This window comes from Sorex fumeus, unplaced genomic scaffold (genome assembly GCF_029834395.1).
Source record: "Sorex fumeus unplaced genomic scaffold, SorFum_2.1 ptg000006l, whole genome shotgun sequence".
In the NCBI taxonomy this organism is placed as follows: Eukaryota; Metazoa; Chordata; class Mammalia; order Eulipotyphla; family Soricidae; genus Sorex; species Sorex fumeus.
In genome coordinates this window covers 55,950,873-55,973,519 of record NW_026606063.1, presented here as the reverse complement: position 1 = coordinate 55,973,519, position 22,647 = coordinate 55,950,873, and the positions used below count along the sequence as shown (strand labels likewise).

The window sequence follows — 22,647 nt, the reverse complement described above, 5'->3', positions numbered from 1 at the left end:
GCAGCTGCCTATTTATTACATATCAGTCATTTTTAAGCAAAGAGATTCATTCCTGAAATGTGAGGTTGTTTCTAATTTGACTCAGAGATTTGATTTTAAAATAGATTTCAGGATTTGCATTATGCTGTATTAGGCAGTTTATAGCATGCTGATTTCTTGTCCTTTCAAAGTCAACGGTCTTCCTTCAAATCTTTTGAACAATGGGGAAAAACTAAAGGAGTTGCTCTTAAGAGAACACTGGACTACAATGCTCTTAAAAGAATTATAGTTCTTTTAAGACAGTGCTTCCAGCATATCCCAGTCACCCACTTCAGCTTTGCTTTAGCACATGGGTGCCTTGACTCCTTGTTAAGACAGTTCCAACTGCGGTGAACCATAGAATCAGCCTTCTCTTCCACTGACTTACGTGTCATGTAATTAAAGAATGTCAGGAATTGTTTTCTGGTTCCAGAAATGTATGCTTTCTAATCACAACCAGACTCTCAGGGTCGGTCCACGATGCTCCCTCTAGTTATGCTCTCACTCAGCCTGTCCAAACGACTTCCACCTTTCAGTTCTCAACTCCACACCCTCTGCCTCTCAGTCCTCTTTTGGACCTCATCAACAACTTAGCTATATTATCTTAAAGTTAATGGCCACTTTGTCCAGGTGAAAATTTAAATTTATTTTAAGAGGTATTTTAAATCTAACGAAGTTCCATTTAAAGAGAAAAGTGAAACAAAGAAGGGAAATAAAGCATAGTTTTCCAGGACAGTTTAAGGTTCTAAATACTTATAGTCATCATAGCACTAGAGATACTTATGGAATTATGTATTCTGATTTCAGTTATTAAAAAAATTGTCCCAAAGTCATCACATTAACAGAAAAAATCCTGAAAATTTGCTCAGTTAAAATACTACTTATTTGTAGAACCAGGAGGTTTACTCCATGGCTTGGAGGCCAGCTGCACACTCTACAGGTAAAGGCAGCTCAGATAGAGAAGGGAGCACCAAATAAAGGGTCTTGGGAAGATCCACCCAGGATGGGAGATGCATGCTAAAAGTAGACTATAGACCAAACACGATTACCACTCAATTCCTCTTTTGCAAACCACAGCACCCAAAAGGAGAGAGAGAACAAAAGGGAATTCTCTGCCACAGAGGCAGGGTGGGATGGGGGGATGGGGGAATACTGGGATTAGTGGTGGTGGAGAATGGGCACTGGTGGAGGGATAGGTACTCGATCATTGTATAACTGAAACCCAAGCACAAAAATTTGTAAGTCTACAACTGTACCTCATGGTGTTTCACTAATAAAAATTTAAAAATAATACTATTTATTTGAGGGGGGTGGAGTGATAGCACAGTGGGCAGGGCATTTGCCTTGCACATGGCTGACCTGGGTTTGATTCTCAGCATCTCATATGGTCCCCCAAGCACTGCTAGGAGTAGTTTCTGAGTGCACGAGCCAGGAGTAACCCCTGTGCATCTCCAGGTGTGACCCAAAAAGCCAAAAAAAAAAACTACTTATTTGAGTTGCCTATATAATTAAGGATGTTTTATTTTTGCCATGTGACCAAAGTCACCCATCTCATGGTTTTAATTTTTATAGTAATCAAAATAACATTACAAACATGGATATGAATATAGAGAGCACTTACCTCTCAGTATGTGGATAGGATTCACTTATACAGCACCACAGTCTCTGTACCATCTGAAAAGAACCCTCCCACCTATTCTTTCCATCATAGTTTCTGGCAACCTTCATAACTTCCACTAAGTTCCAGAGTTAATTTTAGCATTTTTCCCGATTTATTTGCTTCAGTTATTTATATATGAGTAATATTATAATGAGTAAGAACATCCCTTCATTGTCTTTCACATTCTTACATCACATAACATAAGAACCTCAAGGCTTACTCGCTTTGTCCCAAGTAGAAATTTTATTTTTATACATATATATATTCATCTACACTTTTTTTTATCCAGTCACCTAACAAAAAATTAAATCATATTTTAATTGTCATGGATAATGCCACATTGAACATTAAGGTACAAGAAGCATTTTTAAATTAGTGTTTTTATTATGCCTGGGAGTATTATCTCTGTAACATACAGTGTCAACATTTTTATTTTATGCCTATCTCCATACTGTTTTTCATGAATGACGCCAGTTTACATTCTCACCACCAGGTTCCTACCCCATATTCTTGATAACATTTGTTCCCAATTTTTGACCTAAGCCTTTCTCACTGGTGTGAGGTGATACCTTATTGTGGTTTTGATTTGGATATCCCTGATCAGAAGTGATGGTGAGCATTTTTATTTTTCCATGTACCTGTGATTCACCACTACTGTATCTTCTTGAGAGACATGTTTCCCAAAAGATAAGAATCTCTTGCCCATTTTTAAATTGGGTTGTTTTGTGAAAGGGGTTGTGGTTATTTTTAAATAGTGTTAGTATGGGGGGTACCAATCCCTTGTCAGATTTAGGATGTACAAATAATTTCTGTTTTTGTTTTTGTAGTAGATTATTTAACTGTGTAGTGTCCTGGAGTGTGGCGACGGCTGGGTAGTGGAAGTAGTGTCAGCTCCGGCCGAGACCCACGCACGACTGAAGACCCACAGAACAAGATAAGCGGAACTCTCTGAGACCTTGGACTCCAGGCCCGGCGGACCCAGGGACAGAGCTTCTCTGCTTGCTCCCACCACCACAGGTGACAAAGGGATTCTAATCAGGAGCCCCACCCTACCCTGCCCTGTCTGCTTCCATCAACCACCCAGGGATCGAATTGCGCACAGGAGACCCACCCTACCCATATAAATACCCCACTGGCAGACTTCCACTCTCAACACTACTTCCACTACCCAGCTGTCGCCACACTCCAGGACACTCTCCGGACCTGTGCGGCCACTTTGCGGGTCATAAGACACATCATAAGACACTAAATACCCATCTTCCGGAATTGTCATACCATATTTGATAGGGTTCAAATATGGTAACACCTACAAGGGTGATTAGAGGTCACCCCAAAAGCCTCTATCCCTCTCGGAAAGACTGGCAAGCTACCGAGAGTATTCCGCCCACACGGAAGAGCCTGGCAAGCTATCCGCTGTGTATTCGATATGCCTAAACCAGTAACTACAACTGGTCTCGTTCACCTGACCCTGAAGGCTTCACGGACATGGCAGCACTGAGAAGGATGAGAAAGGAGAGGCCGACAAAATCTCAAGGCCGACCTAGGCTGCCACAACGAAGGAAGACAAAAATGATCGTCTGTACTTTCAATGCACGTACGCTAGCATCAGATGCAACCATCGAGGACCTGATGGTACAAGTGCGAATGATCAAGTACGACATCATTGGTCTGACGGAGACAAGAAGGCACGAATCTCACCATGCCGTTTTCAACACTGGAGAAGAATTGTTCCTCGGAACATGCGATAAAAGAGGTGTTGGAAGCGTCGGTGTCCTTGTCAACACAAACTTGGCCAAAAGCATTGATTCATTCGAATGCCTAACAACCCGAATCGGACGTTTACATTTGAATAGATGTGACTCACTGCCTGCAGTTTCTATCTTCGTTGTCTACGCACCAACATCTCATTATGATGAAAGAGAAATCGAGAAGTTCTACATGGAGCAAGAGAAGTTCTATAAAGAAGACCACACCTTCTACAAGATCATTGTGGGTGATTTTAATGCCAAGATAGGACCGAGAAGATCAGCTGAAGAACTTCACATCGGGACCCATGGCCTAGAATGGAACGAACAGGGTGAGAGACTGTCTGAGTTCATCATGTCAACCAAGACCATTCATGGTAACTCACAGTTCCAGAAGGCAGAATCTAAACGATGGACATGGGAGTCTCCCGGTGGACGATTCCACAACGAAATAGACCACATCATATTAAATCGATGGTTTTGCCTGACTGATGGCGCTGTTGTCCCAAAATTTCGAACGGGATCGGACCACCGTCTCCTTCGTGCAAAATTCTACTTCACAGAGCGGGGAGAAAGGGCTGCAAAGTTCAAAAAGAGAACTCCCAGAATGACCACCAACTGGGAACTCTTTGGTACTATTGCGGCAACATGGGAAGATGCCATTGTTGACAACATTGACGAGGAATACGATCGACTGGTTCAGCACCTCCATGAATGTGCGAGGAACGCCAAGAGAGAGATAGCCACAAAAAATCGCCTATCTTCGAAAACTCTTGAGCTAATTCGCCAGCGTGGTTTGGCGCATGGCTCAGGCAACCACAAGCTAACGTCCGAGCTCGCAAAGCAGTGCAGAGATGCGATCAAGGAAGACCTCAAAGAGAGAAGAGCAGAAGTACTGGTAGATGCGGCAGAAGCCGGGAAAAGTATTCGTAACGCCTGCCTGTCCTTCGCCAACTACAAGACCAAGATGACTGCCCTCCGATGTCCTGATGGATCCATCACATCCTCCAGAATGGCAATGGAGAAGATTATCCATGACTTCTACTCAAATCTCTTCGATAGCCATGTCCACTGGCCGACATACCAAATTCCACAGGATGGATATGTCGTTCCCAACGTTCTCCCTTCCGAAATCCGACACGCCATTTCGTCCGTAAAGAAACAAACAGCACCCGGCCCAGACAAGGTCAGACCTGAACACCTGAAGAACCTGCCGTCAGTACTCATCAATACACTGGCTTGGCTCTTCACTCGCTACCTGTCTGAATGCAAGGTTCCGTCCCAATGGAAAACCAGCAGGACCGTACTACTGTTCAAGAAGGGAAACATCCATGACATTGGCAACTATTGCCCGATCTGCCTATTATCTGTCATCTACAAGTTGTTCACTCGAGTCATCCTGAATAGGATTGGCAGAACACTAGATGAAGGACAACCATGCGAGCAAGCCGGGTTCCGCAAAGGATTCAGCACCATCGACCATATCCACACGATAACCAAGCTCATTGAGGTTTCTCGGGAGTTCAAGATACCGCTCTGTTTAACGTTCATTGATTTAAAGAAGGCCTTTGATTCTGTTGAGATGGAAGCGGTCATTGAAGCCCTAGCCAATCAGGGCATTCAAGCCCAATACATCAGGATCCTCCATGAGCTGTATTGCGGATTCACTACCAGGATCTCACCATTCTACAAAGAAGTGATCGTTGATGTCAAGAGAGGGGTGTGGCAGGGTGATACCATTTCACCAAAACTCTTCAGTGCCACCCTCGAGAACATCATGCGACGACTGGAATGGGAAGGAATGGGAGTGAAGATAGATGGTCGGCAACTACACCACCTCCGCTTTGCTGATGACATTGTTTTAATAACACCAAACATCAGCCAAGCGGCACAAATGCTGGCCGACTTTGACCGTGAGTGTGGAAAGGTAGGACTACAGCTGAATCTTACGAAGACAATGTTTATGAGAAACAGCCTTGTTCCTGACGCCCCATTCGCTCTCAATGGAACAACCATCTCCGAGTGCAACAGCTATGTGTACCTAGGTCGAGAGGTCAACATGACAAATGACCTGGCACCCAAGCTGCGCAGGAGGAAGAGAGCAGCTTGGAACGCCTTCAAGAACGTCGAAGAAATAGCTAAGAGGACGAAGAACCTCCGGCTCCGGGCACATCTCTTTGATTCCACTGTTCTTCCTGCATTAACATATGCCTCAGAGACCTGGGCCCTACGCAAACAAGATGAGAACGCTATTCAGGTCTCCCAAAGAAGAATAGAAAGAGCTCTGCTTGGAATATCACATTTCACTCAAATGAGAGAGAGAATCCAGAGTTCTGACATCCGTCGACGATCAAGAATCAGGGACGCTGTCTCATATGCCAAGGTGTCGAAAATCAGATGGGCTGGTCACGTAATGAGATTTAAAGACGACCGCTGGACTAGAGCTGTTACCGACTGGATTCCACGGGATGTCAAAAGACCACGTGGCCGCCCACCTTCCATATGGTCAGACTTCTTCATCAAGATCATGAACGATCGGTTTGAGGCCCTTCATGTTCCCGGAGCGTACAGATGCCATTGGGCTACACTAGCACGCGACAGGGACAAATGGAGACGTTACTGGCGCCCGCTCGAGCAAATCGACGACTAACGGGAAGTTAAGTGATTAAGTTAAGTGATTTAACTGTGTAGAAGTGTCTAATCTCCTTTAGTTTGGGGGCTTCACTCGTTTATTATCCTACTCCTATCCGTTGGAGGCTTGTGGATTCTTTACGGAATTGAATAATCTCTGATTTTGTGGTTTTACAAAATTAGGGTTTTCCACAAAGCCTCCTCCCACCTCTAACTAGAATGGCACCTCTGTGAAATAAAACTTCTGATATACTGTTTTGTCTCTAAAATTGATAATTGTGCCTGTACTTATGTAACATTGGTTGAATGAACAAATGCCTTAATAACTTTACAAACAGGCTCATTTCTAGTCACCAATTAGTTTCAAATTAGTTGTCAAGGTCTGAGTTCTGTTTTTGTTTCTTTAGGGGGTAGGGCAGCTATACACATTGATTCTCAGGAACTACTTCCTGTGTCCAGGGGTACAGTGCTAAGGGGTCACACCTAACCATGCTTGGGGACTGTGAAGTATCAGGGCTTAAACCAGGCCTCCTGCATGTGCTTCAGCTGTTTGAACCCTCTCCCCACCCCAATTCTTGGTTCTTATTTACATCTTGTCTTATAGCTATAGTTCTAGGAAACTTTAGCCTCTAAATGACTGGTACTCCCTGGGCATTCTCAATCTCGAGTTTATGGTTTCCTAACTTCTTTAGATCAGTGTTTCCCAAAGTGGGTTGATCTCCGCCCTGAGCAGGCACTGGAATGATCCAGGGGAGCCTTGAAAGCAGTTGAGAGCACTTTTTATTTATTTGCTGAAAGAGGACAGATTTCTAGAGTGGCACTGTGTGGTTTCTTTTCTGAAAAGGGAGTGGTCGGGTCAAATACACTTGGGAACATTTATTTGCATTAGATAATTCAGACAGCCTAAAGGAAAAATCTAATACCCAAGCTCTGAGGGTAATTGCCCTTGTCTGTCAGGATATGTGACCTTGGGTTCCTAGGAGAGTTGAGAGGATCAACAGTCATCAACAGGCTAAAAGTTTATTTTTTTTCATTTGGATGGATCAGTGGTGTGTTCGGCAAATACCTTCAAGCCAAGAACTTAAGTCTAGAGACCTGAATCCCTTTGACCCACCCACATTCAGCATCCCATTATCTTTTTGTTTGTTTGGTTTCGGGGGCCACAGCCAATTATACTCAGGGCTTACTTCTGACTCTGTGCTCAGGGGTTAGTCATGGCAGGCCATATGGGACACTATAAATTGAACCCAGGTCAGCTGCCTGCAAGGCAAGTGCCCTACCTGCTCACAGTTGCTCCAGCCCCAGCATCCATTATCTTTCAGTGGGCCCCCCCTTGTGGACCTGCTGGCACTCAGGATCCTTAAGGATAGTGTTTCCTTGACCTTGTCCTCCTTCCTGCATTCTGAGTTCTTATGGTTCTCTCTTGACACAACGGTAAGGACCAAACTCTTTCAGACAAGACATGGTCATGTTGATTTGGGAGTGGGGAAAACACACAGACTTGGATGGGGAGTTCTGTCCTTATTGGAACCCCTCTCTCAGTTCTTCCTCCAAAGGTGAGAAGAGGGTCAAGAACAGTTTTTACTCCACAAATTTAACTCATTATTTATCTCAGCTATCCAACATTCAAAAATACTGAGGGGGTAGTGCCAGAATTATTCCTAGCTGGGGATTACAAAAGAGCCTGAATACTCTTACGTTAATATTTTCTCCCCTCTGATACACTTCTTTCAATCTAGGCCAGAAGTCCCTTAGGAAATCAAGGAAGCTTTATGAGAAACAAGATTAGAAGCAAATTCTGGACCTTTTATAAATGGTATCTGTGAACTGCTGATTTAGCAGGGTAGGGGTAGGGAATACAACCTTAGACATGGATGTGACTATAGCTTAATAGAAGAGCACCTAAAATTTATCTTCTGCTACTCCTACTATCTCATATCCTTCCTAAATCAGTTGGAATAAATTGATAAATGTAAACAAAAAAATTTAAAGAACTCCATGTTGGAGATTTATAAAGAAATATTATGAAAGTTTGACTTTTATATTTGTTTCATCCTCTAAGTATTAATCACTTTTTATCTTTGGTTCCTTAATATATGGGTCTGTGGCCTTAACATATTTAATGTTCTGGTGGATTATAAAATGTTTATTTTAGGTGCTCAGATTCTCATTGTACATAGTAAACAAATATTTCTTGAATGAGAAAATGAAGACATTTACTTAGCCTATTTTTCTTGATATTTAAATAAGACCTCAAAATTGTCTACAAATTTATTCCTTACAGACACTATTTTTTTAAATTAATTTTATTGAATCACCATGAGATAGTTACAAGCTTTCATGTTTGGGTTACAATCACACAATGATCAAACATCCATCCCTCTACCAGTGCACATTTCCCACAACCAATATCCCTGGTATACATCCCCATTCCCACCCTCCTCCTGACTCCATGGCAGACAATATTCCCCATACTCTCTCTCTATTTTTGGGTATTATGGTTTGCAATAGAGACACTGAAGCTTATCATATTTGGTCCATTATCTACTTCCAGCACACATCTCCCATCCCGACCAGTTCCTCCAGCCATCATTTTCTTTGTGATCCCTTCACTATTCCAGCTGCCTTTTCCCATTTGCTCATGAGGCAGGTTTCAGATATGGAGCAATCTTCCTGTACAGACACTGTTTTCGCCTTACAATTGGGAAGCATGTTCTGAGCTACATAATTTTAGTGCTACCCCAACTAATCACGTTAAATAATATTTTTTCAATTTTAATGCCATCAGATCATTAGGAATTAAAATATGTTTGGTTTGTATATTTAGATAACTTTAGGGAAAAAATACTGAAAAAAATTCTGTTATAGTCATCATACTACTTCACATATAAAATGGTTTTGTCAGCAGATTTACAAAGAACATGCTCCCCGATGATAACATGTAAAAACAGTAATGAGGTAAAGACAGATTTCCCTGAATTAAAACTAATCACCATAAGTAGGTAATTCTATTTTTCCCCCTAATTATAATTTATGCTATGTTTGGGAAAAGAACCTTTCCCCTATTTTAAAAAAAAGTTTCATTTAATCAGAAAAACTACATACCAAGCTTGTGGTATAATCAGCATGATAAAGCAAGATAATCCTCCACGGTGATAATCAATGCCCTGTTTTGCTGGCATTTTCTTCAGTCAAACAGGTCTAACAGACACCTTTTGTCGTCACTAATCAATAGCTGCTTTGTGAACTTGTAAGAGGGTCTATGAATTTACAATCTAACTAGCAAGTTCTGCTAAATTGAATTTACCATATTGATACCTTTCATCTTCTCTTGAAGCTTGGTCCAATAAATGAGGAGGAGCTTCTGATTCTTTATTCCCATCTCATTTGAAATAGTGCAGTGACTTTTAAGAACCTAAGTCATAGCACTGAGACCTTGAGTCACGTATTTGTTGCATGTGAATGAAGCTCAACCCTCATTCTAGGGGAGAGATTGTACACTGTTGGGGGGAACATGGCAAACATTTAATTCAATGAGAATTCTATATAAATAGGTGCTCTGGGAAGGGAGAAGTTAGCAGAGTTCCTGTTCTTTTGTTTGTTTTATTTTGTGATATTCAGCAGTTACTCCTGGCTCTGCACTCAGAAATGACTCCTGGTGGTGCTCGGGGGACCCTATGGGATGTTGGGGACTGAACCCAGCGTGGCCATATGCAAAGCAAGCATCCTACCCTCTGTACTATCTCTCTGGCCCCAGTTCCTGTTCTTTAATTTGATGAAAGAAACAGGTTACAATATTAAACCTCTAAATCATAAACTAATCATTTTAAAGGCTTGTTGTTTACTATCTGACTTCACTAACTTCACAGTTAATTTTTTTAAAAGAGAATTTTATGCTACCTTCATAGATGATTTTCCTTGTTTAACTCTTCATTTTCTGTAGTCTTTGAAGCAAAAGTAGGACTTCTGTATAACTGATAATTTTAGGAACTGAACCAGCCATTCATTAAAGAATAGATTGCTCACTTCTTTTTTAAATATATATTTTAATGTAGGAGTATTGCTGTTTATTCAACCATTGATTAGGCTGATTGAATTGGGCATGAACTCCACGGTTGCTCACTTCTTATCAAAAAGACCAAAACATTAAAATTTTATAAAATGCTATAAAATTATTTTTAAAAGATTAGTACATCTTGGAAATCATATTCCTTGGGTAGATATCAGTTCATTCAAAACCACTCTCTTGTGGAGATCACAGAGTGGCAAACACTTTTCTTTCTGAAGGAAATAGTCCTTAGAATAGCTGGATCCAATTTGTTAAATCAAGTCTCTCAACATCTTTTAGATCCTCTTGATGGTGAGATCAGATGCTGTTTGAGCAACTATTTTCCCTTTTGTTCTCCTCTTTTCTATTGTTGTGGGTTGTGGGGTCATGATGCAATAACTGCTGAGGTATTTTCAGAAACAGGACATAACTGGGCTCTCCTAAGTGGGTGTCAGCTGCCGAGGATCAGGGTACTTTGGGGTGTGTAAAGGATATTGGTGTGCTCTTTAACCAACCCTACCATTTTCCTTTGCCATTTACTTTATATACTGCCACCTTTATTCCTCTTTGTTCCCATCATTTTATCAGTTTTTTTGTCACGGTGAAGTTTGGTGATGGCAAACTGAGTCATTCTCCAGGTCCTCACCACCTTTAATTTAACCTTCTCTCCTTTAGAATGTTCATTTTCAGTAACCTGATCTTCATTAACATCCAGTTCTGAGATAGCTCCATTTTCTTCAGATTTGTCAACTACCTCCTGACCTCACCTTTCTCCCTCTAAGTCCTAAATACCACTCCACTAGTCTGCCTGGCTGACTCTTCACACCTGTGTTGTTTGTATCTACCTCCCTATCCCTTGACTATGAAAGCACATTGCTGCAAATTGCCCTCACAGGACCATATTCACTTGGTTTCCCTTCACTGCTCTCACATTTCCACTCTTGTCTTCAGTGAGCTCTCCCACTGCCTCTTACTGTCAGACTGATGAAGCCTTACACTCAGACCTTCCCTTCCACTCTTGGAAGGTGTCTTGTTTGTCCCCCTTCACTAAGGAAACAGAAGCCATTGGGCATGAACTCATCTTGGCAACATCTTTCTCGTTCTTCTCTCTCCCTTATCATTCTTCATCCTGTGTAAGTCATTCACCCTCTTCCCTTCTGTTTTCAGTTGACTGTCATCCATCCTAATTAAGGTGGGCCCCTCAGCTCCTATCGACCTCACCTCCCATCTATAGGAGTCTTCTTTTCATCTTTCTTGACTTCTGTGTCCCCTTTGCCCCCTCCGTAACTTGTTCCATGTCTTCATCCAACACATTTCAGTTTTTTCCCATACCCACTTGATTCTCAGGAAAACACTAAACAGACCCTTTAGGTGATCTTATACATAGAATTGTGCTCTCACCACCTCACCCTTTTCATCCTCTTATCCAGCATCACTGATTTTTTCCTTTATTTAGCTTTTTCATCTGTCTTCTGCCTTCACTGTTCCATGGTCCATGGTCCTCCCGTTATTCATCGATTTGCCCGAGCAGGCCCAGTAACATCTCCATTGTGAGACTTCTTGTTACTGTGTTTGGCATATCGAATACGTCACAGGGAGCTTGCCAGGCTTTGCCGTATGGGCGAGATACTCTCGGTAGCTTGCCAGGCTCTCGAAGAGAGGCGGAGGAATCGAACTCAGGTCGGCCATGTTGGCTGCATGCAAGGCAAATGCCCTACCGCTGTGCTATCGTGTTAGGACCCGAAAGATGGTGAACTATGCCTGGGCAGGGCGAAGCCAGAGGAAACTCTGGTGGAGGTCCGTAGTGGTCCTGATGTGCCTTCACTGTTATTCTGCCAAAATACAGAGGGTTTTTTTTTTAATTTTTATTAGTGATACACTATGAGGTACAGTTGTAGAATTAGAAATTTTGTGCTTGGGTTTCAATTATACAATGATCAAATACCCATCCCTCCACCAGTGTCCATTTCCCACCACCACAGATCCCAGTTTTAATTCCCAAATCTAATTCACTTTTCTCTGTCTCAGTCTTGCTAAAATGAAGAACTTGATTCTTCTAAAGCCTAACTTCTTAAGCTGGAACCCCAGATGAAAAATTTTTTGAAGTTTGTTTTAAAATAAATTTCTTATGACTTGCTATTGATTAATATTTTATTTGTATACCTATCTTGAGTTGCATATACATTTCTTGGGCAAAAAGGAGATACAAGTATTCTAGAGTAACATTAGAGTGACTGTTCCAGAATGTTATCCAATACAAATGTGATGAGCCACAAAAGCAACTTTTTCTTATAGCAACATTAATGAAAGGTTTAAATATATTAAGAAATTAATGGAATTTATTCATTAATATAATGGATTATGGAATACTTTTATAATTAAAATTCCATAATAGAATAATTTTAATAATGTATTTTAACACAATATATTTATGATTTTACTAATATGCATTCCTTTAAAAATTATCTTTTATGATATCTTCAAAATCTGTATATATTTTACAGTTTTAGTGCATCTTAATTTGGGCTTCCCATAGTTCAGATGCTCAGTGGTTTCATGTGTTGTCTGTGGCTTCCATGTTCAGCAGGACAACTGAAGGAAGACATTCTCTCATTGATCTTTTTGAAACAATCTCTTGACCCTCCCCCTAACTCTGATCCTTTCTTCTTAGAGTTCTGTCTTTACTTCTAGAACTTCAAATACTATAAGTCCTTAGGACTTCATCTTCAGTTATCCTGGGGCTGGAGTGATGGTGTGGTGGATATGGCATTCACCTTGCACAGGGATCACCTAGGTTCAATCCCCACACCTCTTATGTTTCCCCAAATGCTGCTAGAGTGATCCCTGAGCACAGAGCCACACGTAATCCCTGAGTTCTGCTGGGTGTGCCCTCCAACTCCCGCCCCCACCCCCCCCCCCCCACACACACAACACAAAGTTACACCTTTGGTTATCCTTTATAAAATTATTTATACTTTCTGATTAACCTCATGGGCTGGAGCAATAGCATAGCCTTGCGTGCAGCCAGTCTGGCTGAGCCAGGTTCGATTCCTCTGCCCCTCTTGGAGAGCCCAGCAAGCTACCCAGAGTATCTCGCCTGCATGGCAAAGCCTGCCAAGCTACCTGTGACGTATTCAATATGCCAAACACAGTAACAAGTCTCACGATGGAGATGTTAACTGGGTCTACTCGAGCAAATTGATGAACAACGGGAGGACTGTGACTGTGACTGTGATTAACCTCATATATTGCACTCATTTGCTGATGATAACTCAGATTTATCTTTCGTTTGAACATGAAATTGTTATAGCCAGTGCACAGATGTGAATGCTTTTCATTCCAAAATGGAAATTATCTCTCCCTGTTGATATCCTTTTGTAACTGTCGAGGTCCACTAACATTGCTGCTTAATAGGGTCAGTCAATAGAGAGGTAAAGTGAGAGGTAGAGAAAAAGCTTTATTTAAGTAGTAAGTCAGCAGTTTGGAAAGTGATAGACACATTTCCTAGAGAACCACCGTCACTAGAAGCTGCTTATATGGGGAAATATGGGTAAGTCTTTTTTTAGAAAGAATGGGTTACACAGTGGTAGTCGTAACATAAATTTTGTTTTTATCTGGTTTTCTGAAGCATATTCAAATGAATCTGTTCTGTAAACCAAAAGAAATATTCTTGATTACAGTTTCTGCCTATATTGCCATCTTCTTCTGTGACCTTTTAAGGAAGAAAAGGATAAGGGTAAATGAAAAACTCTTTACATTGTCAACAGCCTGTGCCCAAAGGAGTTTGCAAGACATAATGTTGAGTCTAATTCTTAATTTCCACTAACCCTCAATTCCTTCCAACTCTTAATTCCTTGTGGCTAGATTCACTCTTTTCTCAATATTGCCACCATCTACTTAAATGCCAATGCAAAAAATTAGTATTCCACTTGAATTGTGGAATTTTCCTTCATCCCCTAAAGTCAATTAATTACAAAATCTTTCATGTAAGTTTTACCACCAGATTTTTTGGTGATATTCATTTGTTTATTTTACCACAAGTACTGATTTAGACAAGAATTACATCATCCTTCCCTTGGATCATTGTAGTGGCCTTGTCTGCTTACCTTTACTTGGATTCCTGCCAACATTCTTTTTGTTTTTGTCTCTGCTTTTGAACCACACCCAGGATGCTCAGGGATTATTCCTGACTCTACACTCAGGGATCACTCCTGGCAGGCTCAGTAGACCCTCTGGGACATCAGGGATCAAACCCAGTCCAACATACTCTTTATGCCCTCAATTGGGGTGAGAGGCAGGTAATCTGATATTCGCCTAGTTAGCCAAGTCTCAAATTACATCATCACTTTAATTTTTTTTACTTACTTTTTTATATTGGGCTGGAGCAATAGCACAGTGGGTAGGGCGTTCGCCTTACACGCGGCCAACATGGCCGACCCGAGTTCGATTCCTCCGCCCCTCTCGGAGAGCCCGGCAAGCTACCGAGAGTATTCGATATGCCAGACACAGTAACAACAAAGTCTCCAATGGAGACGTTACTGGGCCCGCTCGAGCAAATCGACGATCAACGGGAGGGCCATTTTTATTTAGCCTGACATTTTATTTAAATTTGTTGAGCTTTCCTACATCATCCATATTCTACTGTAAGGTCAATACCAGAATTTGTTTGTTTGTTTTGTCTTTCCTACCTTTATGGGTTTTGGTGTTTAACTTTTTTTTTTAATGTAGGAGTCACGATCACAATCACGATCATCCTGTTGTTAGTCGATTGCTTCAAGCAGGCACCAGTAACGTCTCCGTTGTCCTACCCCTGAGATTTTAAAGTGCCATATTCAAGGCTCTTTCAGGGTTAGGAGAATGAGACCCATCATTGTTACTGGTATTTGGCATATTGGGTACGCCATGGGGAGTTTGCCAGACTCTGCCGTGTGGGCAGGTTACATTCAGTAGCCTACCAGGTTGTCCAAAGTAAGAATGAGATCATAAGACATTGCACGGCCACGAATGTGGCCACGTGCTTCCAGGAGCTGGGTTTTATAGTCTCTGGGTCTTGGCTGTTGATGGGATTACACTGGCGCCGGGGGATCAGTTGGTGGGTTTGACCCCTGCCCAATGGAAGATGGAGGATCTGGGTGGATGATGCTCAGCCCCGATCCAAGCAGGCTTGGAGTTCTCAGCCCCCGGACCCTCATGCCTTTGTTCCTCTGCCGGTACCTTCATGTGTGTGGAGAGTGGTCTCAGCATGGTTGTGGCTGGTTCTGGATGTCTTCAGCTGCCAGAGCTCTGCTCGGGGAGGGGAGGGAAACTCAACACCCCTCCCCTCCAAGGGGCCCCAGCAAGGACAGCCAGGCGCGGGGGCAGGAGACTCTGCCAAATGTAGGAGTACTGCTATTTATTCAGCCATTGATTGGGCATGAACTCCACATTACTTTTCTTTTTAATTGAATCACCATGAGATACAATTACAAAGCTTTCATGTTCAAGACTCAGCTGTATAATGATCAAACACCCATCCCTCTACCAGTGCACACTTTTCACCACCTGTGTCCCCAGTATATCCTCCCCTTCCCCCATCCCAGTCCTCACCCTGCCTCCATGGCAGGCAATTTCCCCAATACTCTCTACTTCTGGGCATTATGTTTTGCTCAGATTTTCCTACCACCATTCAAGCCTGCCTGCCAGGGGCAGATGCTAGATAATTTATTGTCCATTGCTCATTTTTAATATCATGGGTGCCGCAGCCACACACTTCTGGAATCCTAGATTGTAAATGATTGGGTTCCAGAGACATTTCTGTAGGACACTAATCCATTTTGAAGTTCAACTGGGCAACTCTGGACCAGGGCTATTGGTGCACTAAGATGGCGCCTGGAGGCACATTGTGGGGGTGACAGCCAGATCGACAAGCGGGCAGGGAGCCAAGGAGGGACAACCTGGCGCCTCTGCTGCCATGCAGCATGGAGATTTACTCCTGAACCTGCATACCTGGGCCTTGCTTGTGGAAGCTCTTGGTTGCCGGGATTCCATCTGGAGTAGGTAGGGAGACTACACTAGTTCCATCTGGGGTGCCCTGGTGAAAATTGGCTTGGCATGGGGCCTGAAGAGGGCCATCCGGGACTCTCTGCTGTGTCTCTGGCCTTTGATCTCTCTCTTTTTTTTTTTTTTTTTTTTTTTGCTTTTTGGATCACACCCAGCAACGCTCAGGAGTTACTCCTGGCCCTGCACTCAGGAATTACAACTGGCGGTGCTTGGGGGACCATATGGGATGCTGGGAATCGAACCTGGGTCAGACGCTTGCAAGGCAAACGCCCTATCCGCTGTGCTATTGCTCCAGCCCCCGGCTTTTGATCTCTTTCAAGATTTATTTATGGGTCTCTGAAGCAAGGCCAGTAATGGAGTTTACAGGGTGGCTCTGGAGTTGGTTCATGGGGGTGACTGCAAGTGATTTCATGTGTATTGGGAAGTAGGGGGAGGTAGCCCATCCCAACTCTGTGAAAACCTGGAGATTTCAGTCACAAAACCCGCATAACCGAATTTTCAGCAGATTATATCTTGGTGAGGTCCATCCTGAGATGGTGGAATCAGGCTGGGGTGAGTATGGCAGCGATTTGGAATTGTGAAAGCAAGCGGCTGCTAGGGGCTCTGCCTGGACAGGCACAGGCCAACCTTCCCCTCTTCTATTTACCCCAGTCTGTTCAGCCATGCACGGGTCTGAGATTAACTGTGGCTTTTAGTCTCTTTCGAGGTTTATCTATGGGTCTCTGAAATAAGGCCAATAAGTGAGCTTGATAGCTGAGCTGGAGGTGGTTTGTGAGCGTGGCTTCCACATACCAAACTTTTGGCCATTTAATTTCTTGGTAAACTTGGTCTTAAGTTGTTGGGGTCCGGCCAAAGGTACAGCAGCAGTTTTGGTGTATCAGGAAGCCTGAAGGCACCATCAGGCTGCTGATGCACTCGCCTTGCAGGTACAGGTTGACCTGTTGGTGGCACCATACCCTTATTACTTTTTTTTTCTATGAGTTCTTTTATTTAATAGACATTTAGTCAAGAGCAGTTTGAGGATGGTAGGTTTCTTTTGAGGCATCCTATTGAACTCCTGGACTTCCTTCAACTCTTCATCCCTAAAAAATTCTGAAGATGGTTTTGAAAAACATAGAATAAGAGCAATAGTAGGGCTGGAGCGATAGCACAACGGTAGGGCGTTTGCCTTGCATGCAGCCAACATGGCCGACCCGAGTTCGATTCCTCCGCCCCTCTCAGAGAGCCTGACAAGCTACCGAGAGTATCTCGCCCGCATGGCAGAGCCTGGCAAGCTACCCATGATGTATTCGATATGCCAAACACAGTAACAACAAGTCTCATGATGGAGACGTTACTGGGCCCACTTGAGCAAATCGATGAACAACGGGAGGACCGTGACCGTGATACTGTACAAAATCCAATTTTCTTTATTTTGACAGTAGAGTGCCACAGGGCTTTGGAAACTTTATAAACTTGGAGCGCAATGACACTCTCTCACTCTCCAGCTTTCTATGACATCAGAGTCATCTTTCAAAATTTGTTTTTTTGTTTGTTTGTTTTTTTGCTTTTTGGGTCACAACCAGCAGTGCACAGAGGTTACTCCTGGCTCTGCGCTCAGAAATTAGCCCTGGTGGTGCTCAGGGTACTATATGGGATGCTGGGAATCGAACCTGGGTTGGCCACGTGCAAGGCAAATGCCCTACCTTCTGTGCTATTGCTCCAGCCCCCATCTTTCAAAATTTGATTAAGCATGCCTCCTTTCTCCAGAAGAAATGCACACATACCATCACAATTTTACCTGGGTGTCGAGGTTTTCTGGGTCCCTAAAGAACATTTCTTGGGTGCTAGAACTCATAGGCAGACCATAATAGTCATGCTCAGATAATCTCATGGTTCCCTACCCAAAATCAGGATCAAGGGTATGTGAGTTTCCAAGATATTTGGAAATCTCCTTTATAGCACACTTTGGAATCTGAAAAAAACCTACATTCCTCCCAAGCCACTTTGAACTTTGTCTGACTAATAATTCTTAACAATTCAAAACTTGTATGTTTTGGCCAAACGTAAGCTCAGTTTATCTAGACTCATGCCCCTCTTTATAGAGCAGCTTGGAATCACTTTGTATCTTGCCAACTGTCCAAGTCTTGCTCTCCAGTTGGGCTCACCTCCTCCTCCTCTTGAATTGTACCTGACTTTAATAATCCACATTGGTTATTTCCAATGTTCCCTAAGAGCCTTGACTGGAAACCCTCTCGGAGGCCTCTCAGGTCATGTTGCATCCCTCTTACTACTAGCTCAGTGCCTGGGGAAGGGGCGAAACAAGGTGACTGCCTGGCTCCAGCCACTCTTAGGGGTCTTTGTGGGATGGGAGCCTGTATTGGGGCAACTCTTCTCACATCTTCAGGTGAGTCTAAACTTTCAAACATCTCAGGTGCTGGGCAACAGGACTACGGTGGGGTTCATCTTCCCGTGGCCCTTACCTTTCCATTGAACGTGCTGTTTCCACGGGAGACTCGGAGTACATGGCAGTTCTCGTTCCTCTGGATGGAGGTGGACTTCCTGTGGCATGCCCCCCTAGCACTGGGCAAGAATAGGACTGCCTTGTTCCTGAACACCAGGCTATATGCCTGAGTTCATGGGTCTCTCCTTGGCTTTATGCCCTTCCCCCCAAAACACACACACACACACACACACACACACACACACACACACACAGAGCGAGAGAGCTTCTTGCCTAGTCTTTCCCAGCTCAAGCCCATCCACCTTCCTCTTTCCTGATTACCCAGTTTGTTTGCTCTTGTGCCAAGGCTCTCTCTTAAATCTCTTGCCCACTGGAAGTCTTTTCTCCTGTGTTTTCCTGAGTGACTTCAAAGGCTCTCTTGTCCCCACCCCCTTTGGGTCCCTTTGTGTCTCTTCTGCTCCCACCTCCACTCCCACCCCCACCCTAGCCCAGTTCTGACCCTTTCTGCCTCTCCCTGATGGTTCCCAGCTGTGCTCCCACCTTCCTTCCTCTGCCAGTCTGGTCCCAAGGCGGAGCAACTAGCTTGTGTTTATTGGACTGAAAAGTGAGTGAATGTTCTCATGCACTCTTTTCCACCTCAGCAGAGCTTTTCATAGTCACATTTCTGTTGTAATCTGAATCCGGGAGGATTTAGATTTACTGAAAAATGCTAAAGCATTTGGCTGTTTGAAATTTTGGGCGTTCCCTCCCGTGTCTTATATTACCACCACTGTTTATAGAAGCCTTTAATACTTGTATTATGTTTTAACTTGCTTTCCTTTGGAGGCAGGGAATTGTCAAGTAAGTATTTCCAGCACCCTGCAAAAGCCCAGGTGTTGGATGAGCATTCAGTACTAATCGTTCATGCAGAATCCGCGGCCATGAAGGGTCTATACTCATGATCCGCTGAATTTGCCACAATGCAGGTTTCTTCCTTTTGCCCCCTCAACTTCAGTTCTGAAGCAATACAGCTGTAAACATATGCTTGTGAAATAAGAAAGAAACATTCTGAGATTGCTTTACTTTTCCATTTCTAACTGAAAAATCAAGGTGAAGAAAGCATTGAATTGCCTCTACGTGTATATATATACAGTCTCGTATATATAAATACACGGTGTTTGTGCTTGTATGCATACTCTATATACACTGTATAATATGTAGCATATTATACAACGTGTGTGTGCCCGGAATACGAGCCCCATGTTTAATCTCTAACTTTGCCTCTAAACCATGCTCTCGTCCCAGTGGCCTCTTGCTCCCTTCTCAGACATTAGCTTGCTTTTGTCATACACTGGAACACCCTTAGGTGGAAGAAGAAACCAACGGATTTCATTTGGAAGTCCCACTAAAACAGAAGAAAGAGCAGATGTCCTGGGAAGTGATAATTAACGTGAAGGAAGCATCTAATTGTGAGAACTGGCATGTCCCTGGCCTCCCAAATTTGCTCAATTTGGCGGTAATGATGTCAGCCGGGGGTGTCATCTTTTTGGCAGAACCGTGTTCCCTGCCCATTCTTGGGTGCTGATTACAATGCCATTTGGTCCAATTATCACTTATGATTACATAACATGTTTTGATTGAAGCGTTTCTGTGAAAATAAAGGTACCTTGTTTTTCCCCAGCACAAAAAAAAAAAAAAATGCAAGTCGTTCCAGCAGGCAAGCTGCCCTACCAAGAAACACTGGGAATTAGTTGCCTAAATTATGAGTCGAACTTGACTGGCAAACAAAGCATCCATTATACACAATTCCCAAAAGCATCCAGGAGGATGTTATTGTTTTTCTGACGTTTCTCCCCAGCACACTCGGAAATCTGCAGCATCCCCAGGCACCTTCGCAAAGTCACAGAGAGTGTGCGGGAAGCATCGACAAGGCTTCCTTTTTCTCCCCATTCTGTAGGCGATTTAGTGCAGAGTTTGCCCAGAGACGCCAGGGTATGAGCTTTCTGGATTTGTCAACTGGTGCACTCTTTCATTTCTGTTTTAGTTCTTTGCTGGCATGCTTTGGGAAGCATGAATTGTGCCACACAGGAATGTCTGTTCACTTGGAAAATGCTTGTGCATGAATGAGGTGGTTACTAATGCAGCTCTAAATTATACTAAGTTTCTCACTTGGCTTTGTTTGCTGCTTACAAGGGGATCAAGGTAATCCTTTCTCTTTGCTTAGCCCGAGAGCAATCACTAGTGGATATGGAACATGCAATGGGAGCTCCTGCAGGCTCCCTGCCCAACCCATTTCCTAAACTCTAGGAAGTCCAAATGAAGGGAAGCCCAAATCCATCTCTAAGTGCTAGGATACTCACATCACAGTCCATGAGGAGGACCCCCTAGAAAGTCTCTTCATGAAATTTGGATGCCACATCTCTGAAGCCAAGACAGGAAAAACCATCCTTGGTGTGATGGTAGCAGTGGAGTGTAGATTCAGGGAGCTCTGAAAATCAGAATGAAGTGGGGATTCTTTCAGTTTTCTCCCTTAGCTTCCTACTGGGCCTTTGGTATAGTGACAGTAACCTGGTCACTTTGCACATGCATGGTCTTAGGGCACTTTCCCAAGTCTCACTTCACACAGCAATGTGGTATTAGACCACTTAATTCTGAACTAGTTGGCAGGTTCCTGTCTGAACAGTGCCCAGTGGGCTCAGGAATGTAGCCTCTTCCTTCTCCTAATCGGGCTCCTCTTTAGTTTTAAAGTCGGCCCCTCTGGCTCTCCTGGCTCCACACATCATGACCCCAGTGCCTTGGCTGTGGAGCAGCCCTACAGCCAAGGCCCCATTCATGAGGGACCTGTCCTGTCACTTGAGATAGTGTGCAGGGTGGGAATGGGTAGGGGGTGACAAGGCATGAGAAACCCAGTGAAGGGCCCTGTGAGTGGGGTACCCACACTGACCTCAACACACGATACCAAAGGAGCAGCTCTGACGCCCCTGTCCAACATTACACTTGCTCTGACTCTTCTGTTTTCCAGACCGCCTGTCAGCAGAGCAGCTCCACAGCCTGAGAAACTCCAGAAGAATAATATTACCAAGAAAAAGAAGCTGGTTGAGGTAAGGAGTTTTGACTGCTTTGCTCTTATTTTATCATGGCTGTCTTAAGATGGACCGGTGAGATGTTACCTTTGGTAAGTCAGTCACACAAGATCCTTTCAATGATCGTGGTGTAGCGTTGTGGGCTCTCACCCCCACCCCAGTGACCAGAATCACATCTACTCAGTCACATTTTCCCAGCTTTGTTATTGAGATCTCAGCAGTAATAAGTGGAAAATTCCCTGATGTTCTTCAAACCAGACTCCTTCTCCCTAGATCTGTTGTCACTCAGGCCCTACCCTCAGTATCCCTTTCACAGATAAGAAATGAGAGAGGGAGAGAGTATATGCGGGAGGGGGGAGGGAGGAGAGAAAGGAGAGAGAGAGAGAGAGTGTGTGTGTGTGTGTGTGTGTGTGTGTGTGTGTGTGTGTGTGTGAGAGAGAGAGAGAGAGAGAGATCTTTACTGTCTGCACACTTGCTCTGAGAAGTTCAGTGAATTGTCAGATTCCATGCCTGAGACCAGTCAGCCAGTCAGTAGAGTTTGAACTCAGTTATTAATACTTGAGGATGGCCATTTCAAGAACCCTGCTCTTTTCAGAGTGTCTCCTAATGCATGAAGGTGATTCTCTCAGAATGCATGCCGCGCCCTAACATTAAGACCAGGGCATTTACTAACTGCCAGTGGGGTACCGATTTATGGTTTCAAAACCTGAGATGGTAGCTGCCCTCAGCAGTGACTCTTCACAACAACTCAGGTCTCTAACAACTGAACAGTCTGTGATGCTGTCTTGGACTTTTATGCTCCTGTGTTTTTGTACCTTCTACTATTTCTGCCCCTGTTCCCTCCCATTCTAGGTTTTCCATGCTCATCCCTGGCAATATCTTTCTTCATACACATCATTTAAAAATTTCTCTGTGCACATACCCTTTCCCATAGCCCTTGCCATATCACATACTCTTCTGCCCTGACTTCTTACTTGTTTCTCCAACTAGACCAGACATTC

General features: G+C 43.5%; 1 protein-coding gene across 2 annotated transcripts in view; it reads left to right on the top strand.

Annotated features, from left to right (window-relative positions):
- EML6 (EMAP like 6) overlaps positions 1-22,647 on the top strand; it is a 290,220-nt gene that overhangs the window by 246,805 nt on the left and 20,768 nt on the right. For both annotated transcript variants that reach the window (XM_056124968.1, XM_056124960.1), the window contains exon 28: positions 21,586-21,664. In XM_056124968.1, the coding sequence (XP_055980943.1) occupies positions 21,586-21,664 (79 nt within the window). The remainder of the gene's footprint in view (positions 1-21,585; positions 21,665-22,647) is intronic.